At 26.7% G+C, this 21,000-nt stretch overlaps 1 protein-coding gene across 2 annotated transcripts in view; it reads right to left on the bottom strand.

Annotated features, from left to right (window-relative positions):
• Positions 1–20,276, bottom strand: part of LOC107165275 (neuropeptide Y receptor type 2-like) — a 56,574-nt gene extending 36,298 nt beyond the window's left edge. The window contains exons 1-2 of one of the 2 annotated variants that reach the window (XM_089226894.1): positions 20,254–20,276; positions 1,528–1,975 (exon numbers count right to left, since the gene is read on the bottom strand). In XM_089226894.1, the coding sequence (XP_089083020.1) occupies positions 1,528–1,875 (348 nt within the window). In that variant the 5' untranslated portion in view covers positions 1,876–1,975; positions 20,254–20,276. Of the gene's footprint in view, positions 1–1,527; positions 1,976–13,686; positions 13,971–20,253 lie in introns of those variants that run through there. The other variant, XM_015513439.2, reaches the window with a different exon arrangement.
• Positions 20,277–21,000: the final 724 nt, after the last annotated feature.

The raw sequence follows: 21,000 nt of genomic DNA, 5'->3' as shown, positions 1-21,000 counted from the left end.
AAAAATTGAAGGATTAAACCTGCAATCCACAACCAAAAAAGTATATGTACCTTGTATAATATAATACCAGTTATACGCAAGAATATAATATAAGTTATTCATAATAAAGTATATATTCAGAAACGTGACGGGCATAACGGATATGTGCCGAATACTTAGCACCCGAATTATAAAAATCCATAAATCTTTTATAGCAAGGTTTCTTTGTCCAATATCGATTTCAAAATGTAAAAATAACAAATTAGACAATTCAAAGTTAACGTGTATCGAATATTATATTAAAATATACAAGTAATATTGTACTTAATACATAAAATATATTGTGATCGAATTGTTTTGAAAATAATTTAATTCAAGTAGACTTATAGTTTTTAAGTCAGGTTGGCTGCATTTCACATTTGTTATATATATAATAGTATTATTCTGTACTTTGGGCCATGGCCCATTTTGTTATAAAATAAAAAGATGAACGTAATATTATGCACTTAATATCTACGTTTAAACTTACCTATCTAATAAATATACCTATTATTACGCGGTTGGTGGGTCGTGTTTATCTTATATAGGTACTCGAGCGATGGAGCAATATACAAATAAGGATTTGGATGTACATAGATCTTGTTATGAGATTGTCATGAGAAAGTACAATTTTTAAAGCACGACGTTAAGCTTTGGTCGAAAGGAAAATATAAAATATAAATAATAATAATCATATTACAGAATTTTGTACCAACGCAACCCTAGAGGCGATAGCCCGGCTGATGTAAACCTCTAAACGAAATTCAATATAATACTCGCTTGCACGTAATATGTCCTTTAAGTCTGTCACAAAAAATATGAGATACAACTAATGCCGACATAGGTAAGTACCAACTTAGTTTGTGTCTTAAATTGTATGATTTAAAATTTTGCGTTTTTCATATTATTTAATATCATAGAATGATTCACGCTCACATTAACAGTTTATCAATCATACCAATCGATATTATTATAATATGCGATAGTTGATTGAAATGCATTGTATTTTTTTGAAAATTTCAGTAGTGAATAGATTAACATTACGATTTCCCATTGTGTATAACCCAATTTTTTCTAAAATTTACATGCATGAAGCATTCAAGTTTATACTTAATAAAATAAAATATTTATTTCATTCTAAACTAAAATAAATAACATCAATTTTAAATATAAATCATTATGCACAAATCACTGACACGAGACACACGTAATTTGTGTCTAAAAACAATATATATATATGTATATAAATTACGGTTTTGTGGACTTCATATTCTTTCGTTTTTTTTTTTTGAATCATAGCACACACACACATATATATATAGACGTTCCTACTTATTTAGTTTTCTGTCGAAAATAAAAAATAGATAAATAGTGTATTACGAAGCGCCCCCACACCATAATTATATTGTGCGTGGTAGTTTTTAATTCGTTTACATGATGAAAGGCCGACTGCTGACCACTGTTTGTGTCGATTATATTATGATATTAATACGTTGTATAGGCACTCACCTGCGAGTAGGGCAACAGTCGGCATACGAAATCTCCGAACGGCCAGTCGGGCCGGACACGGACGTAGGCGAGCGCCGGCGTGGTGACAGCAAACATCAAGTCGGCCACGGTGAGGTTGAGCAGGAAGCAGTTGGTGACGGTGCGCATCTCCCGGTATCTGAGCACAGCCCAGGCGATGGACACATTGGCCATGACGGACGCGGTGAATATCACCATGAACACGGTCACCTCGACGGCCGATTCGGCTTGCTCGTCGCCGAACTCCGAGTAGAACGTGAAAAAGTACCTGGGACCCCAACCTCCCGTCGTGTCGTTGCCCATCAGGTACGACGTGTTGAACAAACTCATCTTGTCCGTCGGTCACGTGTCGCCGTCGTTATATTTCGTCCACAGATGCCGCCGGTGCTCCTTTTTGGCGATAATCAGTGAAGTCACCGCAGTCGCACATCTACATGCAATAACATCATCACAACCGTATATTATTAAAACGGGCATAGTTACAAATATTTTTTATAATATCAACTTAAAACGATTATAATATTAACGTTAAATAATATAGCTATGCTGAAAAAATATATAAATATTTAACTAATAAACCAGTAAAATACAAATACTATATAAGAGGACGCTACACAACCATTTGTTGTCTCCGGCTTACAAGTGCATAACATACAAAATTTACGCTCAGCAGATCACGTTTAGCTCCATTAGTTTAAAAATTAGATTGAATTGACCTATTATGAAACTTGATGTTAAGAATATTATCTGTGTTTGTATGCGGGTTTTTTACTATAGTTCAATTTTGTAGCAAGTTATGCGAATATAAAAAAAACGTAAATTAAAAATGCTCATATAGCTCATTTAAAAACTAAGTTATCGTAAAAAAAAACACAGATAATGTTTTTACCATAAAGTTTCCTAATAGGTCGATTAACTCTAATTTTTAAAATAACGGAGAGCTAAACGCGATCTGCTGAGCGTAAATTTGATATGTTACGCACTTGTAAGATGGAGACAGCAAATATGTGTGTAGCGTCCTTTTAAAGTACGACATAACTTGACGATTAAACTGCAGTCATGCAGTCTATCGTAGAAATATTAAAAATATATCTGGTACCTATTTAGACGATTAGTAAAAATGTTAAGGTTGGTGAAAAAAAGCCACAGCAAGCGACCGTTTTCCACATCCTCACCACAGCGTACGCCATTGATAATATATATGCACGAGGTGATAAGATGGTGGAGGGGAGTATTATGTGAGATGGACGTCATTCAGTAAGTATATGAACGGTACTCTTATGAATTGTACGAACCTCACAAATGTTCTCGAAGTATTGCATGGGGGTAATATGGTCGATAGTTTTCGCCTCAATATTTATTTGTGTACATTTTTTTTCAGCCATTGAAGAGTGAGCCACAATAAAATGTAACTCATATGAACGGAATATATAGTATAAAATTGAATATAAGAACATATCACGAGTTTTTATTTCACAGTTTAACTTAACAAAGTATCAAAATAACTCATAATTTATTTAACAACGTTATCAGTGTGTTTAAAGAGCAATAAAAATAATTGATAACTATGAAATTCAAGTTATCAATATATTGTTTTAAAAGTATACCTACCATATAGAAAAAAACTTCCGAAAAGACATGAATAACAATGGTCAATAAATTCTATGATAGGTTATACTGTGTTGAAATAGCAAAACATTTTCAATCTTGTAATAATTACAATCTATGAAGTACGTAGAAAGGTTTTTAATAGTTTAACTAACTTTTATGCTTTTATAAAATATACTCAGTAATCAGTATCAAATATAGGTAATACACAAAAATGAATTCAGAGAAGGTATTCCAGGCTGTCGCGATAACCTAAACGTTCATTTTATATTTTTGTATGGATAAAACAATACATTCTTGCCTGATGTTTATATATTGTATATTATATAAATTTGATTTTTGTGTTGCTTAAAATGTGATTGAGTTTTATATGAATATTTATTCCACGCACTTCATTTATACGATCTGTCTAAACGAAAACCGAGTAGAAAAAGTTCAATTAGCATAAGTTATAAATGAATTGAAAATGGCAATTAATTAATGGGTTATATACTTATATATAATATCTGTAGGACATGTTTAGTCTGTTACTTAGTGTACGCTCAATGTTGAATGCCACAGAGTCTGGAAACAAATTTCAATATATGGACCTTGGACCCGAAGTTTATCTAAAATTAACTTTCTCATGTTTTACATTTATCTCATTTATCCTTTGGAATTTAAAAATATACATATTTTCCAACTTTTTTATGGTATATTTGTTTTGATACAATTGAAATATTGTATTAATATTGAAAACTTCTGTGTGAATACTAATGGTGAAATTAATAGGTGAGGTGAAAGGAATTTTAGGCCCAGACTTTTGTGTGTAATTAATTTTCGAGAATACCTACAAATGTTTCATAAATATATCCCTGGAAATTTAATTTATACCGAAGATATAACTATATAAGTAACAATTTTTTTTATTAACTAGATACAAACTATATTTTTAGTACTTTACAGTGGTTTTCCATAAATGTTTACAGACCTTATAAGCCAAGCTTGCACAGAAAACCGAAAAATTCACAAAATTGTTATCCTACTTTTTCGTATATTAATTTTTTTCTAGTATAGTTATATTATGTTCTACATGGCCGTGGAGCTAAGAGAAAATTATTAAATCCCAGCAAAACGCTTTCATTCACCTTATCAGTTTTGGTATATAATAATAATAATAATAATAATAATAATAATAATAATAATAATAATAATAATAAATAATCGTGAATTATTATGTAAGTATTATAGTGAAAACCACTTCAAAATATAGAACTTGAATGATTTTCAAATTAAGGTGTCAAGTTAGACAAATATTTTAATATATTTTGAGTCAACATTAATTTAGATATTTTATGACAATCTGTCGATTTCTTGCTAAATTATTGTGTTTTAAGCTTCTTATCGAATATTAAAAGGCTATGTTAGGTTAGTTAACGGAAATATTTTGTTCATCATTATTGAATAAGAAAATAAACTCAAGCATTATCCTTGTGAGGAAAATTAAATTCATAGATTCCATTTTATGGTCCATAAGCGTAAATAAAAAATGAACTGTATATTAAAAAAAGCGGGTAAGTTGTGGATGTTGCTCTGCTGTACAGTATAGGTTACTGTATAGTGGGTTACTGTAATCGATGGAATTAAATTTGAATCCAATGATATTATATCATTGTACATGAAAAACGATTCTAAGCAGAGACGGTTTATCTGTCTAGGATATATTAAAGATTATTAAAAATTTTCAAATCTTGGATATAAAAGGAACATTATTATGAATTTCTAGCATAAAATAATTTACGAATTTTCGTGATTTTTACGTATGTTGTCAAAATTCAAACTTTGAATTCTTATAAAAAAAATTGTGACTTTATATTTATTTTATTTTTCAACCGCTAATGTAAAAATATGTTAGGAGCCTTGTATTAAATTTTCAAATTTTAGATTTAAAAAGAAAAACTTTTATGAATTTCTAACTAAGATAATTTGAACATTGCCGTAAGGTTTACGTATTTAGTCAAAATTTTAACTTTAAATGCTTATAAAAAAAAATCGTTCCTATGTATTTTTTATATTTTTCAACTGCTATAGGCATTGTTACAATGTGTAAGAAGCCTTGAATTCAATTTTCAAGGTTTTCTACCCATCAAATATATTTTTATCGATATTTATAAAAAAAAAAACTAAAAAAGTTGAAAAATTAAAATAGTATCGGCGGTCATTTGTTTTAGAGTTACTCCAAAATAAGAATATCGGTAAATCCAGTGAAAATCCAATGCTGTAAAACTTTTAATTTCAAACGCTCATAAAAATTTAATTTGAATTTTCGGTGGACATTTTTTTTGTGATAAAGAAAACTTCTAAGGAATCTTGTTTTAAATTTTCAAATCTTAGATTTAAAAAGAAAATTTTTTATGAATTTCTAGCTTAAAATAATTTGCGAATTTTTTGTGATTTTTACGTATTTTGTCAAAATTCAAACTTTGAATGCTTATAAAAAAAATGGTGACTATGAATTTATTTTATTTTTCAACTGCTATTGTAACAATATGTTAGGAATCTTGTATTAAATTGTCAAGCTTTTCTACCCAACAAATATATTTTTATCGATATTAATTTAAAAAAAAAACTAATAATGATCGAAAAATGCATATGCCTATTAATAGTTCAACTCAAGTCGACATTTTTCAAAAATTTCATGATGGATAGAATATAGTTATATAAACATTCAGTGAAAATTGGATGTATCTGGTATATGGTAATTTGTTTTAAAGTTACATCAAAAACAAAGATCGATTTTGTCGAAAATGTGCGTAAAAATTCCTGTTTTTCCCTTAATATTTAGTTTGTTTATCTCGATTATTTAGAAAAATATTAAGAATTTTTTACTCTTGACCCCAATTAGAGTTATAACAAAGTACCAACTATAGATTCACTTTCTGATCGATCGAGGTGCTGAAGTCAAAAATTAAAGCACTTTTACTGCCCCAAAACGTGGTGACAGACACAAAAAAATAAAAAAACACACATCATAGTAAAATCAATACATCCCTCGTTCCGCTCAGAATTTAAAATGAGTGGTATGATAGAAACTTATTATTTCATATTTATTTTAATGTTAAAACATAAACAATTTATTTTTTTCTGCGTTCATAAAATAATATTGCATTATTTAAATATAAAGTTATTTGTTATTTAAGATATTTGAGTAGCCATTTATCCAAAGGTAAACATCATGAGAACTGTTAACTGTTAAGATGTTTAGTAAATTCAAATCCAAAATTAGTCTAGTTAATATAGACGCTGAACTTAAAAGTCTGAGCTCTAGGAGAGAATAACTATTAAATTATAGTTGATAAGTCAAGAATACATTTTTGCCGACAATTAAATGAAAATATATTTTTTGTCATCACGTTTAGTGAGTCTCGTTAGTTTTCGATGGTGGTTGAATCGTTGGAAAGCGACCTTTTTTGGGTCTAGTGGGTGGTAAAGTTGTGGAACCAGCACATGTAAACCTGAATAAACAACAAACAGACACTGACATCTGAACCATGATCCTTAAAAAACATAAACTTTTGGTTACATCTTAAAATCATATTACAACTTCCTTGAATGACTTAATGACTTCATCATTTAAACATATTTATTATTGATAACATTGAAAATTCTTGAAAAAATTAAAAAGTATAATTTGTTTTTAAATGAAAACAATTAACTAATAATTAATAGTTAATTTTCATACTGTTTTTGTTTTATTGATGGGTACTAAAAAGTAGTTAAATGTTTAGTTAAGTTATTCGATAAAAATATATAAAACAAAACTTAAACCAGTTTGGGATTTGAATATAAATATTTTCATACATTCAATTAAACTCATTAAATTCATTCATTACATAAGTACATAGATAAAATTATACAAATATATAAATATAAAATAAATATTGTTACTTGAAACCATCCAATAAGACATTAATTTGTCTAATAATATTTGTAATTGAAACGTATGGCTAGTTAAGAAATACAAAATAATGAAATAGTATCCATGAAATTTCAAAATTCTTAGTAAAAGTATTATGAAATATAAATACGTTTAAAGTTCACTTGAAAATTAGTAATAAATTAAAGTGGATATGATAATAACATAGTGGCGACAGTATACGTAGCATCGACTGCCAAGTGGTAGGTCAGATTATGAGTCTGCGTTAAATTTATTATTTCAAAATATTATTAAAGCATCCTCACAAAGTCTCAAGTTGAAGTATTTTGAATCCAATAAAACTTCTTCAAAAAGTAATCATTATAAAATTAAACCCCGGATAGTAAAATAGCACTAAATAAAAATATTATTTTTTTAAATATAAGCTTATTTACTTTTATAATATGATGTATCTCAAATGGGTATATAATTGATTACATTTTTACGTTTTTAAATTATTCGAAAAAGTACAACTATGAATATTAGTTTAAGTTGACCATTGAAGTTAGTATCTAACATTTCTACTTAACTTTATACAAAACAATCTATTTTTTTAAATTGACAAAATTTAACAGGCTATTTTAAGTTCTCATCATCAATAAATTAATATTTCTAAGAGATTTGTTCTTGAGAAATGTTTTGCTTCAGTTTAAAATAAAGGACATTTAATTAGTTATTTTTTAAGATTTGCAGATATTTCAAATTAAGAAAATGTTAGTACTTAATACACTTATTCGCTATTGATATATAATATAAACATAAACAACCCAAAGTGCAATGAAGAAACCAATGTTAGAAGTACGTGCTAATCAATATTTTTTCTCTATAAGGAAAATCAATCTATGAATCGTAAAAACATATTTTTGTTAATAAGTAACCATGACAACGAAAACTTAATGAAAATTTATCACAAACAAAAATGTTTGTATCTAGCCCAAAAACATATTAATGTTAAAATATTATCACTTTACCGTAAAGTCTTTACGTCGCAAGACATTGGAATAATTAATAATAATATAAATGTTAATGCAATAAAGTATAGTGTCCAGAATCATCTTGGAAAAGGAAGCTTGTTAGGTACCCAATAAAATATATTCACATACCTATATTCAAATCTCTAATATTGTTAGTCGTATATGATATAGCAATTAATCTACAACGCGTGGAATATTTAACTCTTTTAACTGTTCTAAACGTATTAACAGTTTGTTCATATACGCATAACTATTTTTAACACGCTATTATTTTATCACCCATACGTACGTAAAGCTATATAATAAAATTAAAATATTCTAATACACATACTACTTACTTTAGAATTAACTAATTACTTCTATTATATACTTATAAACTTCCTTATTTCTATTGTATTTATAATATAAACGCAATATTCACAAAAAGTGCAAAATATCTATTGTACATTATAATACGTAGTTTTTCTGAATTCAATATACTATTCTGCCAGCAGCACTTTGTACTTGAAATTTATTCAATAACTTAAATATAATTTTTTTTACACAAGTATCTATGCATTATATACTTAATGCATAAGTCTGTAATTTAGAATAAAGTATAAAATCTAAAATTAATAATGTAAAATTAAATTATTTAATATCTTATTATCAATGAGCACTACCTACATAAAAATAAATTATTAAAATGAAACATCAACGCTTTTTTTGTCTCACCCAAAAGTATTTTAAGTTTTCAAAAAATATTCTTTTGAATTTTGCTGTTTTTCCTTCTCGTTTTTCAGGGTAACTAAATGATGTTTGAAGATATGCATAGCACTGTATTTCATTATAAATAATTCTTGTCGACCTCAATATCTGAGCGTTTATAAAGATTAAAAATGTTTGTTTTACACTTTTTCTTAATCTTATGTAAACGAATATAAAAGGTCTATTTTAACGTCAATAATATTGTTTATAGAAAGTATTATATAATGTAAATTTAACTATGTTTTAATATATTAAATTTATTATTTTTTTATCAGTTCATTGTTCATACATGATATTTTTCTAAAATTAACACTGTATATTTCTTTCAGAATTATTACATTATAACTTAAATATTATTTTTAAGTCATAAGAAAAAATTTTATATTTATTAAATATTTATATTTTTACTTTATTGATCTAAATCCCGGCGACTAAGTTCATTAGCTATACATAGGCCATTGGGTGTGGGGTGGTATATTAGGGGATATTTTTGTGTTTAAATAAATTATATATAGGTATATTGTGTAACAAAAAATAAAAATAAGTAATAGATCAAATTTTACAATAAATAGTTAACTCACTATAATAACGCATATACTATCTATATTATTATTATTGTATATAGGTACTAGTTTCGTAAAACTTAGATTATGTCTATCGTATATAAACTTTATAATCATTAACTTTTATTAAAAAAAAAAATCTAGAATTAAGTAATAATGTATAGCTTACCATACTTATTGCTTATAGGACTATAAAAAAAACAAATAAAGTAATAGGTAGGTAAATATAGAAATAGTAGGTAATAGCGCTTACAAGAAGATTACTTGCGATTAAATATTTTGACAAATCGTGGAGTATTATAATGTATGTTTTATGAGTATCCTTGTACTAAATACCCATGTCTTAGTCATAAAATTGAAAATGTATTAAAACAATAAATCCGACCGTGATAAAGTATCTATAAATTAACAAAAATGTTAAATATTAAAAATTCAATATTTATCATATTATTATGGTCCATATTTAAAAAAAAATATTTCAGTTATAAATATTAGTTATAAATAAGTATAAGAAATATATAGCTAGCTAATAGGTGAATTTTTTTTCATAATGTTCAAGTAATTTTTTAACATGTGTCAGGACTAAGGATACTGTTGGAATGATCAAAAGCATTTATACCTCTCTAATGTTTGAAAAGCTTACCAATTAGATAACCTTTACAATTAATGAATAATGTCACATGAAACATTTGTTGCACTCATTAATCATTTTTATAGATACGAGAAGATCATTTTAAAAGCATTTTAATAATTTACTTAGAGTCTAAAATGATTATATAACATGATAAGAATAAGAATATAGTATAAAATATATTAATAATAATTTTTGTTTGCATTATACTAATACAACTATAAATGTAATTTTTATCAATTAAAATATTGTCCATATTGATATTCTTAAATTAATAAGATAATATTGACATTTATATTATTTTACATTATACAAATAAGTTTCTGAAAAGAATCACATTTTCAGTCATTTTAAAAATTAGTGAAATTATTAATTGTGATTTCATTAAAATTAAAAATTTATCATTTATTTTCCAGACCTATCCTACAAATATATACTAAAGCAACATAAGCAACATAAGCAGTAAAATAAACGATGTGTGAAATGAAAACTTCATAAATTTGCAACAAAACAAGTAGATTGCCAGTTAAGAACTCATGTTAATTACTTAATTTAATTTATAGGTATTCATTGCATTTTAATATTTAACTCGTGTTTGATTTTTTACAACATGTTTCCTTTCGTAATCAATATCAATTTTTATTTATTGTTTTATGGAAAACTTTTAAATATCCTTATGTAGACACTGTTGTAAATTTTTTACAAGTGGTTTTTTTTAAATGCCTTTTAGCAAAGATAATTATAATATTTAAATTTAAAATGGCTATAAAACAAGAACATTTTTTTTAGACAGAAAAAACTGATGAACCAATATCGAACTATAATGAAAGTATGACCTTAGATGGCGCATCAGTAAAAAAAAAATGTCTTAACACACGTTTTATATAGTAAAACTAACTTCTCTCTGTATTTCATTCATATGATTGAGGTGATTATTATTAAGGTAGATACCACTATCTATTTAATTAATTACTATAAATAATATTATTATCTGTGTTTTGGAAAAAAATCTTTGTTTATTTATTTTTTTTATTTATTTAGTTACCTGCCTATTTATCATTTATTATAAAGTAAAAATATTGAAAAAAAAAACATTTGCTAAAATCACAGATAATGATTTTTATAATAAAATTGTTATGATATGTTACATACTGGTGGATGGATAATTTCAATTTCAACAATTTAATCACAATGAGTAAAATATGTAGAGAATTTCTAACTATATTAATGCACGTGATAAAATTGAGAAAAAAATTATATTGATGTTGCCAGTTTATACGAATACGCAATTCTAATCATTATTACAAATTACTGAGAAAAGATTATAGCTCTAACTAAGTAATTTGAATAAAGATGTATTTTTGTTTTTTGAAAGATTACCAAAGTGTTTTTAAGTTAACGATATTGTTTAAAGTATACCTAATACTACAATATTTGACTAGAAATATTTTAATTAAATAATTTTTCTATTATAATATATAAAAAAAATGAAAAAAAAAAAATGAATGTTTACAAATATGAATACAAATATAAAGATAGCTTAACATTATTATATCATTTTTTAGATACTTCAAGTGAGTTACTATGAGTCACAAGGATTGATAATGAATCATAAAGAATTATGAGCTACAAAACATTTTGTTTCGGTTATACATAGCTGTCTAATCTAAACGGATGGTACGAAAAGTATTCAAATACATAATACCTACTTTCTAATACAATTATCTGATCAAAATACATATATGGCAACGATGTATAATATATTAACATGTAATTGTTAAAAACATAAAATATAATGCTGTACAAATATCACGTTTATTGAAAAAATTTTTATTTATGATTGTTTTCGTAAAATTACAAAAAAACTAATTATATTATAATCTGAATAAGAAACCCGGGCCATTCTCTCTGCTATCTTGTAAGTTTTGAGTTAACCTAGACATTGAAAAAGTCACAGTACCTAGTGGAAGTGTAAAGTTTGAATTCAATGATAAATCATTGTAAACAAAAAATAGTTTTAAGTAAATTAGTCGAGTGGATTAGTATCATCTATTTCCGTAGATATTTTCTAATTTATTCATATTACTATAAGTTTTATTTCATATTAAAAAAAAATCATGCGCAATATATACACTACCTACAGGCTACAATAAATATAATAATGAGTAAATTTGATAGTAATGGTTTTTAACAGAAAGTTAGCATTAATTGATGGGTTTTCAGCAGCGCCACCCGGTTAGATATTAATTATTAGTTATTACTATAAACAATTAATTTTTTATAATCTATTAGTATGTTAAACTAATTTTTGCCGAAAAAAAATGGCATAAATTATTGTTAATCACACATAACTTATAAGTTTATACCACGTATGGTAAATCAATACGAATAGGTTCGTGGTATAAATAGCTTAAATTAGTTCTATTTAAAATACACATAATTAAAGACTTTTTTTTATCAGTATAATGAACAATTACAAAATATTTCAATGAATTTCTTCGTCTTCACAATGCACCACATAATTTATTCGGACAACTGGTTATATTTTGAATCTTATATATGGCATATTATTGTTTTTTGTTCTACCATAAACTATTTAAATTGACAATGGATCGTTATTGTTACAGACAAAACTTATTATTGTTTTTAATAATATTATGTCTGTAAAATATTATAATAGAAAGAAGATGATTGCGTCCGTCCGATTGTTTGTGGTCATGAGACGACGGATAACTACAATAAAATATTATATCTTAAAGAAGTCAATAAAAAAACCTCTGATCATATGCACAGACGATTGGTAATATGTAGAAGAAACCGTCAGACTCGATGAACTCTTATGCTAATTTATTTGTTTATAATTTTGCAATGAATTAACGTCATCCAGCAAATCATTATTTTGGCTAAACTAAAAATCAACAGCTGTCTTAAATAAATAGTGATGTATATATAATTGGTTGCCACCTAATGTTTTTACCACATACACATAATATAGGTGAGCTTATATAAATTTCAGAATCGGGAACGGTGAAGAATTAGAATATAGTGATCTCCTATATGAGGTTTTTGTCAGGTTCAATTTCAATGATCTTTTGCAAATATTCGGTCGCATCCGTAAAGATAGTTCCTATGCAAAAGCGTGTTAAGTTATTGATTTTGAACTCTACCGAATTCCATGCAACATGAAATGTAATCAAACACATGTCCAGAAAATATCCATACGGACAAAAAAATATATAAACCAGTTATATTATTTTAGTAGAGCTATATAGTTATAAAATGTTTATAATACAGTAAAATTTCCCCCAAGATACCTTTAAATATCGGACATCCTTGAAGTGGAAAAATGTCAGCGACCAAGAATATCCGGTATTCAGAGGATTCACTATATTTTATTTGGAAAAAGGTGAAATATAAATTAGAACCTTAACCTCCCTCTACAAGTAACAAAATATGTCAATCATCAATATTTTTTATTTAGGTATTTTTAGTTAGAATAAGATTATTCAATAGCTGGTGGATCATATGTGTATCGAAATAATATGTACATGGTACACCAATACACCTATACATTTTCAATATATAAATAATAATTCAGTGAGGTTAGGTGATAAATGCATCGTTTGCCTCTCCCGAATACGTTAATCACTATGATGTACTCACCGAATTTTGCATGCCAACTAAATCAAAACGAGCGCAAACATATATTTAAAAAAAAAAAAACCGTTGCGGCGGTGGCAAATCGTTCACATTTCATCGTCGGCGAAAGTTCGATAGTTTGAAAGTTATATTATGATAGATTATTGTAAATATTAATTATAAATAATATATTATTTTATAGATTTTGTTTACTCCGTTCGCGACAAATTTTGCGATGACGGACCGTCGGGACGAAACACGCGCGCAGCGTCATGCACAACTGACAAGCGTGTGGACGTAACTCTCGCAACGCGTCCGCGTGCGACTCACCGACGGTGTTAGCGGATTGACGCCGCTTTCGCCCCACCCCTACCGCCCAGACGTCACGTGCGTGCGCTGTGTGGTGATACACTTAGACGATATTGTATCTTTCAAAGTAATCAAATGAGCCGTCAAATACTATTCAAATTACCAAATTTACTTCAAACCTAATCACGTTTTTATTGGGCAGGAGTCAATATGCGTCATTAAGAATGGCACGGTTGTTGTTGAGTGAAATATTACGCACGCAGTTCTATTTAAAAAAAAAAAAAAACAAAAAACCGAATTGCACACTTTGTCTGTTTATCAGTCTAGCTTACAGTATTGCCGAGCCAGTTATAAACAATAATTATTCGATCATTTGATCGCATTTATATATGCTACGATTCTTTAAAATTTTTACCACACATTTGCATTTTTGTACCGAAAACTGAAATAAGAGCTGATATCACGGAAACACTGATCGTCACTAAACTGAATTATTCAAGTATGTTCCCTCTTTTATGTTTATCCATCTATAACTGTTATCTCATGGTAACTGACTTGCGATTTACGACTTTGCTGAGTTTGAAACGTTAACAATTATTTTACTACCGGTATTATAATCTATATTATATTTACTACTTTGTTGGTACTTCATGTTTTCACATTGAGTCTAAAATATGGAATACTGTCTATTATCGAATTTTTAATGCGTATTTAAATAATAAATCCATACGACAGACCTAGGTACAATAAACTAAACAAATTTTTTAACTACACGCGATAGGTAGTTTTGGTATTTTTATAAATATAGTATATACTAGCTGATCCTTCACGGTGTGATACTACCTGTGACAAATTAATTTTCTGTGGATCTACCCCTTCTAAAACTCTATTAAATGTAAGCTGCAAAGATTTTTAACATAGTTATTTGGATTATTTTTATCAAATATAAAACGCAGGTGTAAAATGATATCTATAATCATAATACCTAACTATTTTATTCACCAGGTAGTATAAGAGCTGTAAAAACCACACAAAAATCGTTTATTTTCATTAAATTAATTTTATGCAACCAATAGCAATCGTGTAGGTGTATGTATAAACAATAAAGCGTGTCCCGATTTAGTTAGTATCATCGTAGTCTAAACTATGATGGCTAGAGACTTGAAATGTATATGGTGCCTACGTAGTACGTACCACTATGCAGGTGTATCCTAAAAATCAATTTTTCAAATTTCGGATTTTAAAGAGGTGCTCAAATAGACATATAATATGAGGATTTTGAGATTCACAATGGAATTGACATTTTTTTGTTTATTTGGTTGCGGCCATTTGTTACAGATTATTGAAGTAATAGTGTAATTAGTATTTATTTTTTTTTATATAAATTATATAAAATTATATTGCTATTGTGATTATGATTTCATGTAATTTTAATATGTACTTGATACTTATTTTATTTTTTACACGAGTGTATAAAAATCATATTGTAAATTTGTTTATTTTTGATAATAATTGACTATCCATAAGAAAAGAAGTTACTCATTACCATCTGTTGATTCAAAATTAAATATTTTCTCTTTGCATTTTAAACATAATTATTCATTATTGTATAAAACGAATTGAACAAAGTTTGAATCATACAAAATTTGGCATTTGTTGCGGATAACAAAGTTCACCTGGTCAGCTAGTATAATATTTAATTTTAATTTTCCTTACCGAAAAAAAATTCTGATAAGTTTGTTTTAAAATAAGAACATAATTTTTCAGATCCTTTCTATAGCATATCTTGAGAATTGGTGGTAATCCATATTAACAATTTCAAGCTCATTCATTTTCTCGTTTTTGAGGAACAGTGATTAATGAGTGGCTTATATGCATATTATATACAGAACGAAATTCCTGTGTCAACCTATTTTTAAAATGCAATTTTTTTCATAATTCTTTCTCATTGTACATCTAAATTGGAGAAATCACAAATTAAAATGTCAAGTTCAAATCGTGTATTTAACGTTTTTGAGAAATAGCGTATTTAGTTATTATATAATTTATAAAATATACAAATAGTTATAATAACATTTCTGGAATAATAAGTGGTGAAATTGAATCAAATTTTTTTTTTTAACAGGAGAACAATTTTTCATTATGATCTTAAAATTTTCTTTTGTGCTCTTCACAACATTATCTAATATTAAATTATTGCTATATGGATATTTTGCTGTATGACTTAATTTATTGCGAGTAGAAAATTATATTTTCCTATGTTGAAACAAATACAAAATTATGTAATATTCACTTTATTGTATGAAAAAATACCATCGATTTTTATACTAAAAACAGAAAATCATATTTTCAAATAAATTGATTGGTCAATCAAATTACTCAGATTATTCATAATTTTATAACCATTAAGTTAAGAAAAAAGTTATACAGTTGACCAATGATTATTTGATAAAATATGTTGTTTTAATTGTTATAATATATTCTATTCAATATTTATCAATAAGATGTAAGTTTTTATCTTTTCAGCGTATTGTACAAGTACATTTACTTATCTACTGTTTTTAAATTGTTATTTTATAAATATTATATTATATAAGTACATCTGTGAGAAAAACCTTTTATGGGTTCAGTAGACTAGGATTGAGGAAAGTCTACATATGGTAGGCCACTTAGGCTGTTATTCTAATTCTCTGATGATATTTATAGGCTGGAAAATGTATTTCAAAATATATTTTGAACTTAGATAGTGGTGCAGCTTAATTTGAGACTGATTTTCGTACATCGAAGACCCAATATATAATTTATAGGTACACCACGTCATGACATTATGTACAAATACAACACAAGTTATTAAATAATTTAATCGAATCGTCGACTAAATAATGCCAATAACTCAAATTATAATTATATGATTTGTTGATTACACGTTTTGTTAATTAATATCACTATAATTTATCAAACTACCCATATCTTTATCATACGAAGACTGGGAATTAACGAGTTAAAAAGTTAAATTAAGTTATTTTTAACTAGGTAAGTTACAAAACAAGTTAGTAATTTTTCCCTATATTTAACCCCATATAATTAAAATATATTTAGTTATACTTAAAAAAGTGTACGGTATAGTGCATCAGTCTTGATTAGGTATAAATTCATTTAAAGTACATCAATTACTGTTTAAACACTTAATGGTGCTATATTGTTATAAGTACAATAAATACGCACGAAACGCTTCATGAATTGAATTCACCAAAGAAAATTAGAAGTGTAATAAGTAATTTAAATTCAATAAGTTTACTTAATGTTCACATACGAATATTAAAATTCACTAAAACTGCCGTAGATGAGTGCCTATATATGTATAGGAAGTAAAAATTATTTTTATTTTATTTAACTGAATTGAAGGTATAGATACTAAAAATACAACTGATAGCTTTCAATAAAGTTTGAACGTTTTCATACTTAAGTTATCCCTGTCCCCTATGTATAATGGTAATATTATTCTTGGTCGCATAAGCAGAAGTTTTATTGATAGTAATAATATGCCAGTCTTCAATGCACTGTGTAACAAAACATCTATGACCATAAAAATATATTTAAAACCGTTCATATATTATATTTTATATAGATACGAGTATGAGCATATTTTGTTAATATATTTATATTCACACACCGCTTGTTTAAAGACACGAAAAAAAATAAAATACGTAATTTTTTTGCTATCCTGCGTATATTATTAGGAGCTTGGTTATCGTTGTATAAGTTATCCTACTAATTAATATAATTTATAGAGCAGGGTGTTGAGTGAATAAACTATGAAATGAAGAACAAAATAGTCCATGACAGATAAGCAATTTAAATATTATGTATTATTTACTTACGTAATCAATTTACAAAACACGTAAATGCAATGTCCAGATAAAACCTCAAATTTTTAATGCCAAAATAAAATTATGAATATAATTACAGAATATATGATTGATTTAGTAGTTCAATAATTTGAAATCTATTTTTTAATTAATTTTAAAAAGTTAAATCTCTGTTACAAAAAAATAAAATTTGTTTTATGGTTACAGAGATAGGAAACCTATAAGATTTGAGTTTTATATGTTGTTATTATAAACACCAAAATTAAGATATGATCAAGTCTTTATACAAATGAAAATATATTGATTTTAAATTACCTATCTACTTTTCGTCTATTGCAGCCTATACACGGCATTATACTAATTTATTATTATTTTCATTTTAGTAACCAGTGGTGATTTTTGGTTAATAATGCACTTCCTCGCAAGACTCTCGAATCATGATTCGTTTTCTGTATATTATATTTATATTATATGTTAATATCGAGTTGCATTAACAATAGTCAATAACAGTCAATTTGATGAATCAATATATTATAGTGAGCTATAAAGTAGCCACCAATGTTCCTTTATGATTTGGTGGCCAATAAAATTTTAGTGTATTACTAAATTAATATATTTTTGTACAGCTCGGCATTAGCACCGTACTATCGTAGGTATATAATATTTAAAATTAATTGCATATCAAAAGAAAATTTATTATTTATTTCTAAAAAGTAAACCTTGTTAATATTGGACATTTTAGATAGGTACTCTATATCCATGCTAATTATTTACAATTAATAATTATAATATCATTAAGAATAATTTTATATAATGATTTTAATTTATTTTCATATCCAAAGAAAGCAAAATCTATTATTATAACTTTTAAGTTACAAGCTATAAGTTTTTTTGTATAATGTCAGATTATACTGTAATTATTTTTAACTGGTTTCTGTGGCCAAGAGCCAAAATATCATACAGACTTATTACAGCCATAATAATTCACCATTTCCAGAAGTAATAAACTGTCTCAGGTCACTATAATAAATGCTCCAGTTAAATGCACTTTTTATTTTTAAATACAGACAGTTGGTTATAATACTAGGTACGACAAAGTAAAAATAGTTTATTGAATACTAATAGAAATTACAGAACAATAAACGTAAATGCGCACATTATTAAATTGCTAGCCGATGAGTAGGTACTATAAAAAGTAAATAAAAAGCGTATAGTACTTTATAATACATTACACCCAAATCTAATTTTAAAACTGTTAGAATATTCTTAAGTAATTTTAAGTTCTGAGCAAAGTTCAAAGATGTATTGGTTTTGCAATGGTGTTTTATTTTTTATTTACTTTAAACTTTTTGTCCGTCATCATGATTTAATTTTCAAAATATTTTGGCTCTCTTCGACATATTTATAGTCATTTGAATTGGTAAACTTTCTTAACATTTTAAATTTATTACGTAATTACAAAAAATAACATTATAAAACCTCAGATTTAAAAATGTAATATGTATGTGTACCTATACAAGATTGAAATGTATCTATATTCTACATAAATTAAAACATTTCAAAAATAAATATACACAATTTTTTATAGACATATTTAGCTTAATTTTTCTTTACATTAAATATTTAAAAAATATCCCCCTCCTCCCGATGATTCTAATTATTTTGCTATAGGTAACACAAAAAATAATAATCGTAGTAAGGAATTTAAGTTTTTTGACATTACGTAGATATATTATTATTTTTAATGTGCAATGACATTTTTTAAATATTTGAACTATAATTTAAAAAATTTTATGTCACGGATCTATTTGTAGCTAACTTCTTGTTTTTAACTCCATGTATACAATTGTACATTAGTGAACACCGTTTTTATTTACAGTGACCTGATTTGTGAATGCGTGATGTGAGGGGACGTCTTACCGTTTTGGTATATATAATATATAAATGAAACAATCAGAATCCATATTTAATTTTTAAATGAAGACGCTTTATTAATTGTTGTGACCATCGATGACTTTTGGCAAACTACCATACATTTCAAGAAACAATAACTTCGAATTGAATGACTTGGTGGCAATCACTGACATCGAATTTCGTATCGTTCATGTTATTAAATTTATGTTATCATACTGTTCGTAATGTTTCACAGTTAAACGTGTAGGTATTACATATTATAATCATGTAGACCTAAATGACAATATTAGTGACGTTTATTTTCGCTTACACAGTGAGTACGTTACGTGCGTTGAATGTTGTGACGATATAATTATGTCATCATTATAATGGCTCAAAAATTGACTCACTTGTTTGTGTTGCGTAAAACTTATTGAAAAAAGCATCTCAGTACTGTATATTAATTAAAAATAAAATGTGTGGAAAATGTCATGATTGTTAATAATTATGGTTGCCATACGTTCTAAGTTGACCTGCAGGGCTGTACCGGTCTTGACTATAGCGTCCCGTTGTTCCAATGAAGTGTTTATGACGGCAAATTGTCCCGGAATCAAATTTCAATAGTTAAATGACGAATGTGTTAACATTTTGGTTTTTTAAAAAATATTTCTAGTAGAAAATCAATTAGGTTTTGATAAGTAATAAAATAATTAAGTTGACTAACAACATCTATTTTAAAATTACTTGATTGGCTTAGTAATGACAATATAATCATGAATGAATAATATGTTCGTTGTTTTCCTGTTCCCTTTCCAAATTTTTTTAAATCAGCTCGTATCACTAGTTGATAATTTTGTTCGGTACTCATACTACTTTGTAATGAACGAGTTATTTTTTATGCTTTAAAAACATAGTACGTCATAGCAAGACCAATGAGAGTTGTATTCTAACTAAATTGATAAAAAAAGTAAACATAAATTAAATCTATACAATATAATTATGTAAAAACGGTTTCTTTGTCCTTAATAGCCTCAGTAGAACTGGACCATTTTCAATCAAAAATAAATCAATAGATGTCTTGAAGCTCAGAAAGGGTTTGTATCTTGTTTTTCAACTTACTAAGTCACTATATAGAGTGGTTTATACATGAATTTTGTGCCGGCTTACAAAAATCCAATATTTGTTTTTGGTTATATGTTACGGTAAATTAACGCGTTAAATGAAAAATAATGTTATTCGCTGGTTATTAACGTTATTGATCAAATAC

The sequence above is a fragment of the Diuraphis noxia genome, unplaced genomic scaffold, assembly GCF_037042655.1.
Source record: "Diuraphis noxia isolate RWA-SAM2 unplaced genomic scaffold, SU_Dnox_SAM2 contig0004, whole genome shotgun sequence".
In the NCBI taxonomy this organism is placed as follows: domain Eukaryota; kingdom Metazoa; phylum Arthropoda; class Insecta; order Hemiptera; family Aphididae; genus Diuraphis; species Diuraphis noxia.
This window is presented reverse-complemented; position numbering and strand designations above follow the sequence as displayed.